At 37.6% G+C, this 21510-nt stretch overlaps 1 protein-coding gene across 4 annotated transcripts in view; it reads right to left on the bottom strand.

Annotated features, from left to right (window-relative positions):
* Positions 1–21510, bottom strand: part of IMPG1 (interphotoreceptor matrix proteoglycan 1) — a 236679-nt gene that overhangs the window by 99395 nt on the left and 115774 nt on the right. For 3 of the 4 annotated variants that reach the window (XM_072142084.1, XM_072142086.1, XM_072142087.1), the window contains exons 9-12: positions 20683–20703; positions 15000–15232; positions 9282–9364; positions 6403–7141 (exon numbers count right to left, since the gene is read on the bottom strand). In XM_072142084.1, coding sequence (XP_071998185.1) covers positions 6403–7141; positions 9282–9364; positions 15000–15232; positions 20683–20703 — 1076 coding nt within the window. The remainder of the gene's footprint in view (positions 1–6402; positions 7142–9281; positions 9365–14999; positions 15233–20682; positions 20704–21510) is intronic. The other variant, XM_072142085.1, reaches the window with a different exon arrangement.

The raw sequence follows: 21510 nt of genomic DNA, 5'->3' as shown, positions 1-21510 counted from the left end.
ATCAGGTCACAATGCTGAGCTGTATGTGAATATTTTACAAAATGAGTTACGTTGAAACTCAAGTACTGTCGTTATGAAAAGGCTGAAATGAGGGGGGTGTATTAAGATGGAAGCTTTGATTACATTAATGAGAATTGCAACTTAAGTATCTTTTTGTAATGTATATATATAAATATATATAATATATAATAATCTGAGCAATTGGATTGCAGGTGCAATGTTACGAGTAGTAGAATATATACACACAAAGTGATATTGTGATTAAAAATATTAAAACTGAGTATTTGTGGAAAGGGATCCAAAAGTTACAATTCTTCTACAGAAAAATGGATGTGGATATGAGCATGTCTGAGGAAGAGGGGAGGTTCCCCTGCAACATCACGCGATGTGCTCTTCGTCGTACTGCCTACTGCAGGTACTTTGCCTTTTTTGGTACGTCGCAATGAACCTTTATGGCCGTGAGCAAATAAATAAGGACTATATATACCCAACTATTGTCCTACATAAGGGTGAAGCTGTTATTTATCACTACAAGTGACTTTCTGTCTACTGCTACATATGTAAGTATGGATTAATGCTTTAAATCCACATTTTAATTGAAGTTACCACACTGTTGTTGTAGTGTTTCCTGTGTGAATACACGATTGTGTCCACCAGCATAGCCAAAGCCTCTTGACTGTACTGAAGGGGTGGGGCTTCCATCATAACCAAGCGCACGGTGCTCTCTCTATCATAGTATGATTATCGAAATAAAGAGGTAAAGAGGTTTATTTGCATTACTTACAAGCTGAGGCTGGATACACATGAAAATGTGCTTGCCCGGGCCACAACCTGGGCAAGCACATGGCCAGTTGCAAGAGGGAGGAGTGCTGTTCATAGAAAGCTGTCCCATATTGTAAACGGGGGCTACCTGGACTGGTCATGGTATGGTGAGACATAGAGAGATTACTGAACCATGACAGGGAGGGGGGCATAGACCTCTATGGGGGCTTTGATCTGGCCACAAATTTGTTGGAAACTCTACTCTAAAGGTGCTTGGCAATGATTGCAGTATCTTATTATCTGTCAGCACTTTAAAGTAAATCTACCACTACATTTGAGCTTTATTAACCATTAACATTGCTGGGAAGCTCCCAAAGGTATGATTTATAATTTTGTTATAAAGTTAACTTTTATCTTAATTTACATAAAGCATAAGTACTTTGGATGACCTTCTGGGCTTCAGTGCTTATACACGCTCCCAGAAGCACTTCTCCTGTCTCCCAGCAGAGAACCCACAGCACCTATAGCCCAAAGGAGTTCTTGAACCATCCCCCAAAATACTTGTGGTAATTAATATACATCTGTAATCACATTTGTGGGAGCTATCCAGCAGCATAAATAGTTAATAAGGCTCCGAGAGGTAGATTTCATTCAACATATATTTTTTTGAAGACTGTGTTTCTAGTTAATTTTGCTTAATAAGAGGTAGAGATCTTTATATATAAATATTTACATTTGTGTACCAAAAACTTTTTATATTGACAGTAACTATGACAATACATGTTTCTTTTAAGGTTTATTATTTGATCTATTCTTGCATGCATTTATTTTTTTTTTCATTTGTCCTTTATCATCTCTACCTGCATATCTGAAGAATGTTATTTTAAAAATCTCATTCTTGCTTGAATGCTCCAGAGAGGTTCGATGTACTGTACTTATTGAAAGAGTTGAGGTGACCATCAATGACGCCTTTTGACACTGATAACATAATGCAACGCAATATCTACTTTAAACTTCTGTACTCCTGGGTAATGGAGGTCATGCACGGTACTTCTTGCACAATCCATTTGTTTGAAACACTTTAATGTCAAGAGGTCTTTTCTTTATGAACTGTTTATGAAAGAGGTTACTTCCCTTGACGCTTCACATCTTCCACTCTTTCTTTTCATATAAAAAAGGGAAGATATATTTTTTTATTTTCTGATTGTAGAATTTTTTTTACTCTGTAAACATCCATTTATCTTTGCTGTTTGTTGTTGTAACACCCTATTCATGCTATGGCCAATGACTCGATCAGGGCGCATACTACACAGGTGGTTCACCAGTAACAGGCAACCAAGTGTAGGAATAGGACCTGAAGGGAATGCTTCATCCTCAAACCTGTGGATAAAAGGGTGACTAAATGTTGGGGTTCCAACGAGGAGCCCTTCTCCGGTCTTTTATCATTGTAGAAATAGATTCACATATAAGGGTTCCTGCATCATCAACCTTTGTAGAAGAGAATGGAGCAGCAGCACGATTACATTGGCAGCCCATCTGACTTCCTTTCTTAAAACTATACACACCTCATCCAAGTACGTATCTTTGAATGAGAGGCTACTGTTATTGGCTTTGTTGAACATGGAAGAAACATACCATAGACAATGTCTTATTAACATTTACAAATACAGTATGTGCGTTTGAGAAGTATACAAAGGATCAAGGAACAGTAAAAGGCGTGCACATGACATAACAGAGAAAACTATGAAACCATGAAATAATAGAATTTAAAAAAAGGCTTGCAACTTATCTTCAGACTAAGAGTTTTTTTTGTAATTAAAAGGTTGTCTTAAGAACTCATGGTGGAACTATCTCACAAATATAAAATTATTTATAATCAGTCAAAAACAGGTCCCTCTGTACCAAAATCTCTGGTTTTGAAGTGCCAACACAACTCCATGTGACTGAGGATGCCTCTCCTTAAATTAATAATGGAGCATGAAGAAACAAGACTGCAAGGCACTGACACTGTGAATGCTCTATTACACCGCCAAATCCATTTTGGTAGTAGGTAACTCAGTTTAATGCATGTGAAGGTTACATAGACAATGGGGCAGATTTATCAAGTGTCTGAAAGTCAGAATATTTCCAATTGCCCATGGCAACCAATCACAGCTCCCCTTTAAAATATTCATGAGCACTGGTGAAATGAAAGCTGAGCTGTGATTGGTTGCCATGGGCAACTGGAAATATACTGACTTTCAGACTGCTTGATAAATCTGCCCCAATGTATTATGTGCAGACTGAAAAAGTTTAGTTCATGCATCAATATCATGTAATTTAGAATATACTGGATGGACATGAAGTGTTTCAACTGCAGTAACGGAAAGGTGACCACTTGACCAGAGGTTCATGAAAGTCAAATTGTCTTTCTACTAGCTACAAAGCAATTACAAATTACAAGAAATAGTAGTAAAAGTGTGTAGCCATATGCCATATGAGTTTAGGGGAATTAGGTTACAATTCTAACGAAGATTAAAAACCTTCTATTTAGAAATTCCTGAGAACATATCCATCGAAGAATCTCTATTTTCACCAGAATTTCAAGTGTTTCCTCTCTGTTCCTGTTGTTTCTTAATGTTTACTTATTAACCACAATGAAATAAAGGTCTGTAGAAAAATATACACAATCTTAGGAGCAGTCACAATAAAATGAAATGACTGCGAATAATGATAAACTACTGCTACTAAACATTTAATAACATTTCTATTACTTTCTTTAACTCATCAAGTTATGGAACTTTTTAGGGTGACAGGTTGTCATTAGCTTCTAATTCTTTTTAACTTTTAGATCCATCATTTACATGTGAGCACTGTGTTGTGCATTCGACAAACGTGCAGAGGGCTGATGCAAATGGAAGAACATTTCAGATTTATTTGTTGTTTGAAACAATCAACCAGATGCACAACACCAAAAACAGTATGTCAGCTGAATGCTATAAAATTCAGCGAGCGTGTGTGGAATCCTAACTAAACGACTAAAAAGCTTTTGTCACACTGTTTCCTTATCTCCATATAGTTTATGATTAAGTTATTAATTTATTATTTCAAAATGCAATTTATTTCTCACAAAGCTATTTGTGTAGAAAATAATAACTCAACTCAAGAATGTATTGATGTATAACTTAATGAAGCTAAAATAAGTAGTGTTTTGGCATCAATCATGTTTTTATCTATGAATTCAGATTGGCACAGAAAGGAATATAACAATGGTCTTTGTGCAGGACAGAGCAGCTACATCAAACAAATTCATTGTTGACCATATGGGAGAAGCCCTAGTAGCAAATTAGAAAATAATCAGGGTAAATATCAATTGTAAAATTGCAAAAAACTGTGAGAAGAAAGAAAAACAGGTACTTTGTGCACCTTCATATACAGTTGCTCTAACAGCAACAGTCACTGATAACATTCATCATGGCTTTTTAACCTCATAGATGCACTTCCTATTAGATTTCAATTTATACTTTGGTAATTCTTTTGGTATAAACAGACACCTTATCAGAACATTATCAATATCTGAATCGTTTTTCCGTTCACCTCAGCTTAACATTGTATTGTATTAAAGAACCCATTTTGTATTGTATTGTATTAAAGAACCCATTTTCACCCACTTTTCCCACATACTTTTCCAACTATCTTAGCTTACAATATATGGAGTATATAATGGAGTTGTTTTTCAACAAGAAATGGTGAGATACAAACTGTTCAGACCGAGAATTTCTTTATCTCTTACTTTATTGGAAGAGCCTGAGCGCTAGTTACTCTTTTATATTACTGTGTTGATTATGGCGCTTTGGGGACTTGCTCCAGCTAACTAGCTTCTCCTCATACAGACTACACCTATAGTGGACTTTACTTTTATATTTTGCATCCATATACTGTATAGACTGATATTAGTTTCAATGATTTCATTTGGACATAACATCTCCCAGGTACATATGAGTAGCCAAATAAAAAAAAATAATCAACTGCTGTTGGTGTTTGGTTTATTATACTACATTAATGAAAGAGCAAATAATACCTGTGCTAGCTGTTCTAGCCATTCATCTTGATACTTGATTTATTGCTTATAGAGAGTCAAACTTAATAAACTGCTATATTCACGTTCCCACTACACATGAACAAAAATGTAAAAAATACTTAAACCTGTCTCCAAATAGTATCCTCAGAGCTTTGTCATCTACCCTCAGGCAGCAGTGGCTCAGTGATTAGCACTACAGCGTTACTGCACTGGGGTCCTGGTTTCAAGTCCCATTCAGGTCAACATCTGCAAAGTGTTTGTGTGGGTTTCCTCCAGTTTCCTCCCACACCCCAAAACATACTGATAGGTTGATTAGATTGTGAGCCTCATTGGGACAGGGCCTGATTTGACAAGCTCTGTAGCTATATAAATAAAGGAATTATTATTATTACCCTCATGTTCTTGTGCAGTGAATGTGTGTCTTCCAAATGTGTTTCAGTATGTTGCGGGCTTGAGGAATTTACTACTTAGTCAGAACTTCAATACAATGATCCCGTGACATAATGGACCACCTTTGGAAGATATACAGTACCTGCAGCACACATATAAACAGGTCATTCTGTGTAAGTATTAGATCACATAATTAATTGAAGAGCTATGGCAGGTACCACTTTGAATTTGAAGTAATAGTATTAAAATACCTTTCAACTAAAATGTTGCTTAGACTATATCAACAGACGTCATAAATTAATGTCAGAAAGTACCACGTGACATCATATATAATAAAACGATGTAGTAAATTGAGAGTTAACAGCCTTTAAGTCATTATCTGTAGTAGGATGCATGAAGTCCAATACCTTTGATAAAAAATTTGTTGGATGTTTATATGGCTACTCTTACATATTTGTGTTAGTACATTTTTGGATAATAACTATCTTTAGAGAACTGAGATTCTTCATCAGTTGAGTTTTTCATAAGTATTTGACCTAAAGATGTTGGGAAATATGCAAATATGTTTTCCATGATGGGATAAGGAAAACTATGCCTATTTTTGCTACCTTGAAACGCCATTAACACCAAGCTTGACTTTCAAGAAGCTTAATGACATCATGATTAAAGCAAATTAGTATATCTATTCCAAAAGTAATAGATTCCCATCCATATACAGAACTGTTTGCATGGTTGCGTCTTTTCTGTACAGCGTAGGAATTTGGAACTGAGTGAGAGGCTATTGATCCTATAGCTGTTTGCAACAATAACCACAAGTTATATATATATAATGTAATACACATTTAAAGGAGTGTTCTGTAATTTCCAGAAAACCCCATGAAATTGAACAGGTGTAAGTTAAAAAACAAGTGATGTCACTGGAGCCTGCTGAGGCCACTGATTGACCACACACAGGTCCTGTGACTGTCCACACTTCAGGTCTGCAGAGAGCATCAGTGAACAGACTGCAACTTCAGTGCTGACATCGAAAACCGAATAAGGGTTACTATATTTTATTTTCTGCCCTTCCTGGTTTCAAGTTTTCTCATACTCCTTGAATCCCCTCTAAGAATTGTATTTTTATTCTTCAGAAAAAGCAAATGTTGCCTGCATATAAACTATTATTGTGCTCAAGATAAAGAGTTACATACCACCTTCTGTAAAACCTTCGGTCACAGATGGGACTGTAGACATCCTGGTTTCCTCAATCCTATCCATGGTATGCTCACTTAGTTCCATGGTGGGATCCAACTTCTCAGTGGAAACATGATATAGTTCATCACCTGACATCTCTGTGATATATTCTGTATTGACAATGTTTATAATGGTTGTATTATATACAAGTGCATTGATCGTTACAAGAGTCTCCTCACTCTCTTTAAAGATATCATTCATGATTGGAACTTCTGTATAGGGTGTAATAGTAGAAATAGGTATAATGACATTGTTTGTCTGTATAGATGAGGGTGAAAGTCCAACCCATATATCAGATGTTGTCTCACTTGATATATCTATGGCATTATTTTCTAATATTGCTTCTACTTCATCTTGACTTTCTTTAGCATTGGCATATGATTCATCAAAAGGCACAGTAAAACCTTCTCTGACTTTATTGGTAATGTCTTGTATGAACTGCTCCAATGATTGTGTTTGAACATCTCCATTCACTTCTTGTTGAAATGAAGTAGGTGAAGTCTCATATTCTTCTGCATATGAGACTGTTCTGTATGTACTTCTAATGAGCTCAATAGGGGTTTCAGTTGCAATTTCATCTGTGCTTGTTTCCTTGCCTGCTGGGAATGTTGCTGTGGTGATTCCATAGTCTGTTGCCTCTAGCTCTATTCCTGCAGTGGGATTATCAGCTGGAACTTCAGGAACTAGAAGGTTTTCCTAAGAAAAGAAAGAAGGTGAGAACAAATTACTAACGAAAATAAAGAATAATGTGGCAGTCAAAATTACTGCTTCCAACATTGTACTGTATATGTGCAGGTATATGGCTACTTAACAGTTTGATATATTACTTATTTGTAATGCATTTTTTATTCTTACTAGTCTTATTTTTAACAAAGCCCATCTGACAACTTGAAGGAAATCTACCCTCAAAATCATTACTCACATTACTCACAAATTTAGGCTCTATGATTGTGGAAATCTTCTTATTACTATTTATCCATGGACTCCCTCCTTCTAATATCAACTTTTAAAATTATTCTAACAAGCCTCTATGTGCTCTGTCTTCACAAGCCGTTACACTATATCACTCTTACCCTCTGCAGAGGAAGTTTCAGAACACAGTGAGAGGGAAGAAGTGCAGATGGAGCAGAGAAGGAGGGTGACACAGTGTAACAGCTTGTTGAAGGCAGAGCACGAAAGGGCTCAGATAATGCCCTTCTGGCTCAATAGCTTAAATTTAAAAGTTAATTTTAGAAGAAAGGAGGCCATGTAAAATAAATGTTAGAAGATTATCACAGTCATCGTGCTGGATCTATGATTAAGTATCTCTGTTTTATGATGCCTGATGCTTTTGATGGTAGGTTTCCTTTAAATATACCAAATCTGACACTGAACAAGATAGCAATATTGTCAGAGTCCCATTACAGTTTCTATCACGTCATTTTCGGTGATCATTTTTTATTACAAAAAAAAAAGAAATCTTGCAATGGATGAAGAACTCGCTGATGTTTTGTAGAATCTTTTATGGTACAATCAGCTGCTTCAACACCATGCAGGGCAAATACATGTTGAGCTCCCATCACTTTTGACAGAAGCATTTTATAGCACTCAGTGCGTTATTGCTACCTAAATGGAAAAACCTGGATAAAATCCCAACAGACCCCATATAAATCAGTACGATCAGTCAATCAATCAGTGTTTTGGTCCTTCTCACAAAATGAATGGAAGCACTTTCCAATTGAAGCTATAGTAGAACAGGATAGAGAGTTGTAGATGGCCGTACATTTATACTACTGCAAGTATTTATAATTCGAAATGAGTAGCTGACCATGTTATACATAACAATGGCTGCTATGTGTTGATGTGTCTCTGCAGGGCTAATAGAGATGGGTTTAAAGTTAGTAAATTCCTCTATGATTTTCATATGTCACAAGGTGATACATGAAAACAGACCACAATTATAAAACAACAACTTTATAAAATTTATATTTTAAGATGCACAATATCTTGTTTGATTGTTGATTGATTATTTTCATATGCTATGTAACTGTGATAAAAAATTGCATTTACAATTATAATTTTTTTAGTAAGGAAGCCTTTTACTATCTCTAAGGATATGCCTGGAATTGTTTGCTCTGCCTACAACTGGCCAAAAAGTCCTCACTGTGGCCAATCAATGGCAAAGAAGACATTTCAAAATTTTTACTGTTGCTGAATTATGAAAGTAGGAAGCAAAAACTCAACAAAGTAACTGGCGACACAAACTTCACGGATGAAATGGGTTGAATGGCAAAGCAGTTAAATATAACATTATGTGATGGTTGGGCTATAGACAACCAATCAACTTTCGGTAAAGAAATACTACTACAGGCCGTCCCTTATTTAAGGACACCTGACTTACAGACGACCCCGAGTTACAGACGGACCCCTCTGCCCCCTGTGACCTCTGGTAAATTTCTCTGTATGCTTTACTATAATCCCAGACTGCAATGATCAGCTGTAAAGTGTCTGTAATGAATCTTTATTGATAATCCTTGGTCCCATTACAGCAAAAAATTCTGAAACTCCAATTGTCACTGAGGCAAAAAAGAATTTGTCTAGAACTTCATTTATAAAATATACAGTTTCCATTTACATACAAATTCAACTTAAGAACAAACCTCCGGAATCTCGTACGTAACCCGGGGACTACCTGTACAAGTTTTATATTGATAAGAGTAGAGTCTATTGAAATTCTGGGTAGTGTCAAAATGGGAAGAACAAAGGATTTGTTAGGGATTTTAATATTTTTAACCAATTTCAAATTTACTGCCCTAAAAAGTTCTGTCTTTAAAATTTTTCGGACTTTACCACTTACCAAATGAGTCTTCGTTTTAGATGCTACCACTGTGACTGGAGGATGAGTATCGCTTTCAAAAAGATCTGAAGGCATATCAGGGTCTATTGAAAGAAACAGATATAAAGCATCAAAAAAGATTTCAGTTAAAAATATTAGTGCTGTTTCACAAACTTTTCAATAAAACATTTTTAAATAATATTATAGGATTCATTTTACTAAATCTACAACTGGCTAAATGTATATAATGATAAATCTTTATTTATATAGCGCAATCATATTCCACAGTGCTTTACAAATGATCGGGTACATATACAAACAAAATAAGTCCTTAGAGAGTAACACTCTATGAAATCTTTAATGAAAAATGAGTGACACAGGAGCTTAAAATACAACAGCTATGGATTACAGAAAAGCCTCCAGACTGTGCAAGTCACTGCTTGTCTCCTTCCAAATACAGTATAAACCAGTCACCCTCATCCACAAAGCTCTGCTGCACCTTCCTACCTCTCCTCTCTCATCTCAGTCTATCTCCCAACCCATGCTTTTCTATCTGCCAGTGATGTAAGATTATTCTCACTTTTAATTCAAACCTCCCACTCACATCTCCAGGACTTCTACAGAGCTGCACCAATTATCTTGAATGCACTACCTTATATTATAAGACTAATACCCAACCTCCAAAGCTTCAAACACGCTGTTAAAACAAATCTGTTTAGGAAGGCCTATTACATTCCCTGATTGCATGAAACTTTGACTCTCTTTTTACTAATCCATCTTGTGTACTACTACTGTCTCTTATCTGCTAAACATGTTTATTAATTAAATAATTGTTATTCTGTTCTCTTATAAAGAATGTCTGGAACATTAAAAAAGCTCTTATACCTCTTGTGTCATCCCCTTCATCCTCATAGACTGCAAGCTCTTGCGAACAGGGCCCTCACTCCTATTGTTCCATATGACTGTTTGTACTCTGTAATGTCTTATTTTAATATAATCTGTAAAGGACTACGGAATATGATGGCTCTGTATAAAAATATTATTATTATTTATAAGTTTAAAATAAATGACAAAAGAATATAAATCAACATATCTGCATGAGTCACATGCAGAGGTCTGTATGTACAAAACATACATAATGGGGGTCATTCACTAAGGGCCCGATTCGCGTTTTCCTGACGTGTTACCTGAATATTTGCGATTTGCGCCGATTTACCCTGAATTGCCCCGGGATTTTGGTGCACACGATCGGATTGTGGCGCATCGGCGCTGGCATGCACGCAACGGAATTCGGGGGGGGGGGGTTGCGTGGCCGAATGAAAAACCCGACGGATTCGGAAAAACCGCCGCATTTTTTTAAAAAAAAGTGTCGCGAGACTCGTGCTTACCTTCACTAGGAATAGGCCGATGAACTTGAGTGCATTCCGGCGGGCCTCGGGGAACTTCAGCGCAGCAGCGCCACCTGGTGGACGTCGGAGGAACTACCTTGAATCCCGGCCGGACCCGAATCCACCGCAGAAAACGCGCCGCTGGATCGCGAATGGACCGGGTAAATAAATCTGCCCCAATATGTTTTGTCAGCCTAGGCCAAAGGGAGAATTAGTATATGAGTAGTATATGAGTAATATATGAGCAGAATTATTGTAGGTACCTGTCTCGTGATAGGCAGCCTCAAACAATTTGATCACAATGTGCATTAAGAACCTTACAATTAAGGTATAGTAATTCTATTCAACTGTTCTCAGCTGGTGTCTTGAGATGTGGTATGGGGGATGAATGGTGGATTGGATATGTCTTGAATACGTGTGTTTACTTTATTTTTATTATCCCTTCATCATCTTAATCTTTACTTAATCATTTTAATCTTTACTTCTTATTGCCTTGACTGGAATGTCAGCTATTAGTAAGTGGTGATTCACAGTGTAGGTTGTTTCATAAAAGCTAATAAGAGTAAACATATAAAATAATATTTTCAATACTAAAGCTTCCTACAAGGATGGTTCAAGATTTCTTTTCATATGATGAATGCAATGGTCACATGAATTCTTTAAGCTTGCTCTGCTGTTTACATAATAGCATGGCCCATTAAGATAATGGCTGCAAAAGTAACTGACAATTCATGGCTTGTGATGGTTTGGCATTGAAAAGCTATTAGCAATAAATGTAACATTTTCATTCTATATGCAATGAATAAAAAATCAAATCTTCCATATATTTTGGATTGTACAAGTGGTGCTATTAGATTCATTCATTTAAAAAAATCCCATGCTTGAAAGTGAAGATTTTTGTTTTAATGATTTTTTTTAATGAATTGTTGTATCTGATTACCCCATTTAAAACCAACAGAACAATGTCAATACTGTGGTGCTAACCCCTTTCTTTCCACTGAGCTCTGGTGTGTACATACAGAATCTAAACAGTAACTACCCTTGCAGCTATCATCACATGGAGAAGCTAACAGCATGTAATAAGTAGTATAAACCAGCAGTAAAACAGTTTCATTATCTTCCCTGCTGTGTAGATAGTGTCCAGAGAGAAGTGATGTCTATACAGTTTACAGAAAGAGACAGGTGGATGGAGAGGCTGATAGGGAACAGAGGAGTCTTTCTACCTCACTATTTTGTGAATGAGACATTACAGATCTGCAAAGACACAGCTTCAACTAGCTACACAAAGATTATGATCAAATAGCTTCCCTCTCCCTCCAGAGCAAGCAGAGAGCAGCAGCTCCAGAAATTAGATTCTACCCAGTTTATGTTTAAATGAGCTATGGTCAAGACATAAGCAGCACAGCTAACGGAGTCAGCTAGAAGAGTATATAAAAAACAGCTGGAAATTGGTAATGAAAGTAATTGGCAAAGTTGTCTTATATCACAAGAGCTATTGATTTGTTGAAAAAAATGATAGGAGTTGCACTTTAAATATATTTAAGTGCACCTCATAAATCAATGGGCCATAGAACCTCATAAATCAATGGCCCCTGTAGCAGAAATCATTTGAGTTATTAGATATCAATATAACAAAAAGTTTGGGACCATTTTGGGGCTATATAACCATCTTATAACCTTCTTATAAGCTCCATATATACTTGAGTATAAGCCTAGTTTTTCAGCACAAAAAATGTGCTGAAAAACCCTTACTCGGCTTATACTCGAGTCAAGGAAAAAACCAAAAAGTGAACTCACCTTCTGACGCTCCCTGGCATCCATCGCGGCTCCGACATCTGGTCCTGGTCTGTCACAGTCTTCGTGACGTCAGCAGCATTGGCACACACTATGATGTCAGCTTGCGTCTGATGTCATGGTGCCTGCGACAGACCGGGAGGGGCTGGCAGGCTATATACTCGATGGGGCAGGCAGGCTATATACTTGATGGGGCTGGCAGACTATATACTACAGGGGCTAGCTATATACTCCAGGGGGCTGGCTGGCTATATACTCCAGGGAGCTGGCTGGCTATATACTTCAGGGGGCTGGCAGGCTATATACTGGGGGGGGGGGCTGTGACCAATGCATTTCCCACCCTCGGCTTACACTTGAGTCAATAGGTTTTTCCAGTTTTTTGTGTCAAAATTAGTGGTCTCGGTTTATACTCAGGTCGGCTTATACTCGAGTATATACGGCCATGTTTATATATACTCGAGTATAAGCCAAGTTTTTTAGCACAACTTTTGTGCTAAAAATTCAACACTCGGCTTATACTCGGGTATACAAAAATAATAAACTTACTACTCACCATTCCGACGGCCCGGACAGCTCCTCTTCATCTTCATGCCGCAGGTCCGTGGAAGGTCCGTGGCCACGCCTCTTCTGTCTGCATGCCGGCTCAGGGCCGCGACAGCTCCGTGCGCACCGAGCTGTTGTGGCCCCGAGCCGGCATGAAGACAGAAGAGGCGCGGCCACGGAGCTACCGCGGACCTGTGGCATGAAGATGAAGAGGAGCTGTCCGGGCCGTCGGAATGGTGAATAGTAAGTTTATTATTTTTTTACCGGCAACAGGGGGCTGGCAGGCAATATAGATAAAGGGGCTGGCAGGCTATCTACTTAAAGGGGCTGGCAGGCTATATGCATAAAGGGGCTGGCAGGCTATACACATAAAAGGGCTGGCAGCTATATACTGGGAGGCTGTAACCAATGCATATCCCACCCTCAGCTTATACTCGAGTCAATAGGTTTTTCCAGTTTTTGGTGGTAAAACTAGGTAGCTCGGCTTATACTCGGGTCGGCTTATACTCGAGTATATACGGTATTTCCATACCATCCACTCACTATCCCCGGGTGCTTTCTGGCCAACATTTCCTGGCGATATCCATATCCGTATGCTATCTATACCACACAGTTTTGGTACAGGTAGCATACAGCCGCACGCATTTCACTGAGCAATATGAATGGATGTGTTGTCCACCGTAATGTACCGTACATGGGAAAAAGATACGGTATAAGAATTGTTTAGACACAGATACACCGGGGGAAATGTATCTGTGAAATGCCATTAATTGCAATTTATTTTCCCCTTCAAGCCATCTCCTTCCAAGTGGGCATGGAGGGGTGGTAAAGGGAGCACCACTGGCAGCAGAGTTAAATGTAAAGCTGAATGTTTGTCACTTTTACGCAAAAGTACATCTAGCAGGCATAGTTTTGCCTGGCGGTGCAGCAATGTATGATGAATCCACTGTGACAGGGGGCGTGGCTTTCACTACACACCAGTGCACAAAAGCTGGCATATCATAAATTCCCTTTTCTTTTTTTTTACATTACATATTTTCATTTAAGTACAGTTTAGATACGAAATGGAAAAATACAGGTTCAAAAGCAGAAAAAAATACAGTGTAAGCAATACAGGGATGCAGCCTGTGCACAGTGTAAACTTGTCAATTGGAAAGCATAAAATTATTTTCATGCCATCGTATTTACATAAATGATAAACCAACAGCAGAAAATTGAGCAGAAATCAAAAATTGATGATCAGCCAGAAAGGGAAAAGGAGGGAAAGAGAAAAAAAAAGAGAAAGGGAATGAGGAAGGTAAAAATATGGAGCTGATATGGTAAACCAACAACCTTAAAAAGAAGACTGGGTAGAGAATGAAAATTGTAAACCAAAAACCTTAGGAAGAAGACTGGGTAGAGCATGAAGATTGATATGGCACTGCACTACACCGACCAAAAAGTGAATGGAAAAGGAGAGGGGAACAGAAGAGGGAACTGAAGAACACTCAGAAAGGGAAAAGAAGAGAGAAAGAAATAAAGAAGAGGAAGGAAAGGAAGGTAAAGGTATGGAGCTTATATAAGGGGAGTCAACTTGCACCTCAAGTAATAAATGAGGGGCAGCCAACTAAGTTGTCATTTCACCACCACCCTGAAAGGATCTAAGAGTTTTCTTATCACTTAGAAATTACTATTTCAAGCATTACTGTTTTCTTAATATCTATTATTATTTTGTGACTTGTTTTTTTCAATATAGTTTTAAGGTGCAAGCTCTAATTTTTTCTAATATTTTGTATAGTAGTGTAAGCTTACTTGAAATATTTGCTTCTCTATGTTCAGCTAGCCATCATGTCTTATGCAAATATGACTTTTAGAAGAATTTGTATTTTTTTAAGGTTTTATTTTTCATATTATTCAACAAATATCAATACTATTATAGCTACAATATATTTAGGAAGTTAGTTTAATTATCCTTAAGAAAACCATTAAATATATTCATAAACAGATGAGAATCCCAATCTGTCTGTTTACTCACCATCTGAAAACATTAGTGTTTGTAGGTCCACAGCCAGAGATCGATCATCATGAAGTGCCATGGCAACCATCTGCTGTAGTTCTATCACAGTGTATGACATTTCTTTTGCCTCTTCATTGTTACCATTTTCAACTTTGTTAGATGTGATAGTAGGTGTCTCATCAATTTTATTTTTAGATTCAGAGTTTCCTCTTTCAAAGACGACAGCATAGCGCACTACAATGCTATCAGATCTGCAGCATGAGAAAAAAGAAAGTATATTGAATTAGCTTTACATTCAGTCACTCTTATCTCTCTTTCCCAAATGTTCTACTGTAACTGGTGCAACAAAGACTTGGATAAAATGCAGACACTACATATTCTAAATAGTAGTCACAACACAAACAATTGCATGACATTGTTACAAATTCTTTAAAAGAAAAAATTTAGGGGAATTTAACTAGACTGATGTAAATGAAATCCTGGCATTAAAGTCAATGTTGTCACCTTTGCGCAAAATAATTTTTCTAAAAGTTATATAATGCACTCTTGAATGATCTAAAATTGGATCATTATTAGATAAATTAGAAACTGTAGACAAAGTTTCTTAACAATATTGTCTGAGAGGTTAAGAAAGTTTTTTATAAAATATAAAAAAAACAACTTGCTTTTAAGATTTCTGTTGCATATTGCTAATGGCACATTATTACTTACAAACAGCCATAAACAAATCACAGCATTGACACTGCAAGGCTACTTGCACTGGAACATGTGTGTCAAGGCTCAAGGTTAATGAACCCCCTCGACCACCACGGACGAAGACATAAGCGGAAACCTGGGACCAGAATCTAAGAGGCACATGGTCTACACCAGACCCCAACGCAAAGCAGGATGGTCTTGCTGCGGCGTGGTGCCTCCAGGTTGTTCCACAGGTGCAACTTGCTCACGGTGGCAGCTAAGGTTGAGGTACAGAATCACTGGGTAGTCTTGTGGTCAGGAACAGGCGGATAGTGAGGGCAGGTGGTGCAGAATCAGTAACGGAGCAGGAGGTCATGGCTGGCAGCGAAGGAGCAAGGTCAGGGGCAGGTCCGGGGTCACAACAGGAGATCAGATTACAGGAATCTCTTTGGAGTAGCTTTTTCAATGGCATTAGCTTAAAGATCTGGTGGGGTTGCTGGGAGATTCCGGCTTTTAAGGAAAACCTGGAAGTGGCCAGCGGTGGCCCTTTAAATCTGTGAGTGCCAGCGCGTACATGCCCTAGGGAGTGGGGACGCGCCTGCTGGGCAGCCGGGACGGGAGCAGAAATACGGAGAGCTAGGGACCAGGCGCCACCACTGATTAGTGGATCGCAGGGACACCCGTGACAATGTGCTTTCCCTGGTCGCAAACAAATGTGTGAGGTCCGCTCTTATGGCCATCACAGAAGAAAAGACTGCCTGAGCCGTCATCTAATAAAACAAACCATGGAAACAATGGCCATGTGTATGAGCCCATTAAATTACATGGGGACATGTGCTACTTGTTGAAACAGCTAGCACGCTGCCCAAAACAATGTTTATGTGCATATGTGGCAAGAATCAATCAATCATTTGGCAGTCATTTCTGAATTACCAGAAAAAGATGGACAGTTCATTTTGTAAGCTGACAAAGTTTTTCCATGAGACATCGAGCCCTCTCTTGTACAAAGTGTCCACCATAACAACCTCCTGCAGCAGAGGGTTCCATAGTCTCATTGCTCTTACAGTAACCAATCCATGTCTATATCAATGGTACAACCTTCTCTCATCACGACTTAGAGCAGTGATGGCAAACCTTTTAGAGACTGAGTGCCCAAACTGCAACCAAAATTCACTTGTTTACTGTGAAGTGCCAACGTGGCAGTGACTTATTGCTACCTGTTCTTCGACATCTTTCAATTGTATCGGCCGCCTGAGGCCACCAATACAGTGGAAAGCAGGAGGGCAAATTCAGATTATGATTGCAGCTTCTCTGCGGGGTCTCCTCTGTACAGAAAGAACAGTGGGTCCAGAATGAGGACCTCCAAAGATAATGCACTTCTTTCAACACCTTCTCACTTTTCAAGCAGTTCAAAACAGTCAATGAAGTGTTGCTGTAAAATAGCGCTGTGAGCAGCATATAAGTTGCCTGGGACTGCAGGAAGATTTGATGGATTTGGTCCTCTTTGGTGAACTTTGTCCTGGGGCGATGGCCTGAGTGCCCACAGAAAGGGCTCTGGGTGCCACCTCTGGCACCTGTGCCATAGGTTAACCACCACTGACTTAGAGGATGCCACCATGTCCTGGTCACAGACCTAGGTACAGTGGGTATGGAAAGTATTTAGACCGCTTTACATTTTTCACTCTTTGTTTCATTGCAGCCAATTGGTAGGATCAAAAAGGTTCTTTTCTTTGCCTATTAGAGTACACTCTGCACCCAATCGTGACAGAAAAATACACAGAAATGTAGATACTTTAGCTAATTTATTTAACAAAGAAAACTGAAATATCACATGGTCATAAGAATTCAGGCTCTTTGCTCAGTATTGAAGCACCTTTTGAGCTAGTACAGCCCTGAGTCTTCTTGGGAATGATGCAACAAGTTTTTCACACCTGGATTTGGGGATCCTCTGCCATTCTTCCTTGCAGATCCTCTCCAGTTCCCGCAGGTTGCACGGTAAATGTTGTTGGACAGCTATTTTCAAGTCTCTTCAGAGAAGTTCAATTAGATTTAGGACAGGGCTCTGGTTGGGCCAGTCATTCAAAAAATAAATTCAAAATTACCAAAAGAGACAAAGATAGATGTGTATAGGCTATAATAAATAACACAGAAAAATCAAAGTTCAAAAAATGAGTACTACTTTATTGGATATGAAAAACACAGACAGTTAAAAATATTTAAAATACATACTGTATGTATGTCTGTATGTCTAATGGAGAGAGTTAAATCTCCAGGATTTCCTACAGTAAATGGATCACAATGGCATTCATAATGAGCTACAAATGATAGTATACACAAAAAGATGGATATCACCAGGTAAGCTGGTGAAGGAGCCAAATGCCCACAGAGTCATAGTTGTTCTGAATCCACTGCTTAGTTATTTTAGCTGTGCTTAGTTTCATTGTCTTTTTGGAAGGGCAACCTTTGGTCCAGTCTGAGGTCCAGAGTACTTTGGAAGAGATATTTTGAATCCAGGATATGATATGCACTGTGAGCTTTTAGGTCTTATATAGACAGGTGTGTGCCTTTCCTAATCAAGTCCAATCAGTTTAATTAAACACAGCTGGACTCCTATGAAGGAGTAGAATCATCTCAAAGAGGATCAGAAGGAAATGGACAGCATGTGAGTTAAATATGAGTGTCAAAACAAAGGGTCTAAATACTTTTGACCATGTGATATTTCAGTTTTTTCTTTTTAATAAAATAGCGAAAATATATATATTTCAGTTTTTCTGTCAAGATGGGGTACAGAGATTACATTAAAAAGCAAAAAAACTTTTTACATTTATTTTATTGCAGATATGCATAAGAAAGAAGATACATACTAAAAAAAGAAAAAAATACATAATACATCTCAGATACACTTCTGTATAGATTAAATAGATATTTTTTTTACTTTAGATACAAAAGTTTTGGCAAAAAGTTTTGCTCTTTGGCAAAAGTTTGCTCTTTATTTTTTTTGCAAAACGGCAAAGAAATTAAAGCTATATATTTCTGCCTGTAACCAAGAAATATAAATGCCATGATATGTTATTTTTGGCAACCACAATCCTGGAGCTTATGTCTGTATTTAAGCTCTCATTTCTGTTGAGCATTAAAAGAACACTCTTGTCCCTGCATACCAGATATGGAGCCATAAATGTTCAGTATCTCAAACAATTTATCCTGGATAGAAGTGGATGACTTCATATAAACTAAAACATCATCAGTGAACATATTTGTCCAGTGTGTGATCCTACCTTCTTCTATTACCTCAAATTTATAACAAACTAAGACATGGATTACAGTGCCAACTTAAATCAGATTGGAGATATAGGGCACCCTTGCCTGGTGCCCTTTCCTAATTTAAAATGTACCAACAGTAGTCCTGAGATAATCACCTGGGTTGCTGCAGTGAGATATAATTCCATATAAAGTCAATAAACGGGGCCCAAAGTCCATTTCAGCAAGTACTAAGAATAGCCATTCTCATTCTTTGTTATCAAAAACCTTTTTGGCATTCCACATTCCTTTGCAAATATTAAAAGCCCTACTTCTTCCCTTCATAAAACCCATTTGGTTATCAGAGATTTATTTTGGTACGATCTTGTTACTAAGAATTTTGGTCAAAACTTTTAGGTCCTGGTTTATCAGCCAGGGATCTATGGGGCAAGCTTTAGAAAAAATTTTATAAGGTCTTTCTTGCCCTTCTGGAGGATTTTTCTATTACACATCATAATATCAAATAACGTCTCTAAAGAGATTCTATTTTTCAATTATAATCTGGTCCTGGGGCTTTACCCTTGATACTGGATTTTATTGCAAGAACTTTTTCAATCTTACCAAATGGCTGCAATGAAACAACAGGTGAAAAATTTAAAAGGGTCTGAATACTTTCCATACCCACTGTATAAAAATATCATATTGAGGTATGAGAACATAGTAACAAGGTTTCCTCTTAGTGGTCTTTTTTCTAAAGTTTGTCCTTTTTAAACACTGGTGCCTAAAACTGTATATAATATTCTACATGTACAGTTTTACCGGTGATTTGTATTTGGGAAAAACTATGTTCTTATCATGAGAATCTATGCCTCTTTGATACATCCCATAATTTTATATGCCTTATTAACAGTTTCCTATAACTGGTAACTAAAATTTACTTTGATACCCACCAATACCCTCAAGTCTATTTCAGATTCAGTTTTACTAAGTAATTTACTGTTTAGAACTAGAAATGAGCGGGATAGTCAAAATTTGCGCACAAAGGGTTTGTCTGAATTTAACTTAAAAATTAGAAATTTTACCCAAAACCCATTAAAGTCAACTGGGACCCAGATTTTAACACCCATACATGGCTCTAGTTTGTAAAGTTGACTCATCATCTATGCAAATGATCCCTAGTAAGATTGAGTGCAGCATATTCATTTTCTTCCTTTTATCTGTGCCTCCTGTTTGTTATAACGGGTGTGCTTTATCTTCGGCCAAATCACTGTGTGACTCAACTCAGCTACCCCATTCTCGTCTCCCTCAGGAATAAGAGAGACATTAGCTGTGTGTGACTCGCTGAAGAGAATTCCTGAAGTAGGGTGAATAAGGTAGCTGATTTTATTTCACTTCTGCGAATCAAAACCAACCTCTCTCTCATTCCTGAAGGAGCGGGACATATGGCAGCTGAAGTGAGAGAGCATGCCCTCTGTCAATCTGGAATCTGGAGGTGCGACTGAGCTGGAAAAACATGAATATACGTAGATGGTGAGTCAATCTTCTGAATGAGCTGTGGAACTTTCAGGGTTGGGGAGGAACAATATAAGGATAGTTGTACTGCTATATATTAGAAGTTTTACTTCAATAATAAAGAAGATGCATGGCAGTTATCTAGTGTGTGACTTATGGCAAACATTTGCTGCCCTTATTACCAAATGTAGCAACCGTATGAAAACATATAGTTTGCAACTAAACTCATAATATTACAGCATTCTTTACATAAGTTTACATAAAATAACATTACCCATCTTTTTCCTTCTTCTGTCTTGTTTTTCCAGCATGAAAAAAACAGAAAGAGTTAAATCATTAATTCCATTATGTGGCTATAATAAGGTTTTGACTTTTGTAAATTTGAAGTGACTCTAAAAACCATAATCATATTTAGTACTTTAGTGATTACAAGCCAAAGTTAGATACAGGATATACAAAAGGACAGCTCTTTGTATAAAAGCAAGTACCAGTGTTTACTGGCAAGTCCTGTGTGGAATGTCACGCACCCAAACTAATGCCTTACAGAAAGCCATGAAATATATTACCTATTGTACCTCTTAATAAGAGAGGAAGAAAGTAAGGCAAAACAGTATAAACGATGGTAGAGTAATGTATAAATAATCTTTATTGATGCAGACATATACACTAACAAACACCATTAAAAACAGAATTTTTGTGAATTCTACATGACATGGTTTTTCCACATTTCCCTTGTCCGGGCATGACTGCCTTTCTTTGCTGTACACCACTGTGATAACCCTGTCATGTAGAATTCAGAAAAATTCCGTTTTTAATGGTGTTTTTTAGTGTATATGTCTGCAACAATAAAGATTATTTATACATTACTCTACCATCGTTTATACTGTTTTGCCTTACTTTCTTCCCCTCTTATTAAGAGGTACAATAGGTAATATAATTTAGTGATTAGTAAAGAAAATAGTGATATAATGTAATTCAGAGCATTCTCAGTCTTTTTTTTTTTTTTAAAATACGACAGCACTCCATAAGCAATCTAGAAGTTGAAATATCATTCAGTTATGTAGTGCAAAAGTATCTCATAAGGACAAAATACAATGTTGAT

Source organism: Engystomops pustulosus, chromosome 3 (genome assembly GCF_040894005.1).
Source record: "Engystomops pustulosus chromosome 3, aEngPut4.maternal, whole genome shotgun sequence".
Taxonomy (NCBI): domain Eukaryota; kingdom Metazoa; phylum Chordata; class Amphibia; order Anura; family Leptodactylidae; genus Engystomops; species Engystomops pustulosus.
This window is presented reverse-complemented; position numbering and strand designations above follow the sequence as displayed.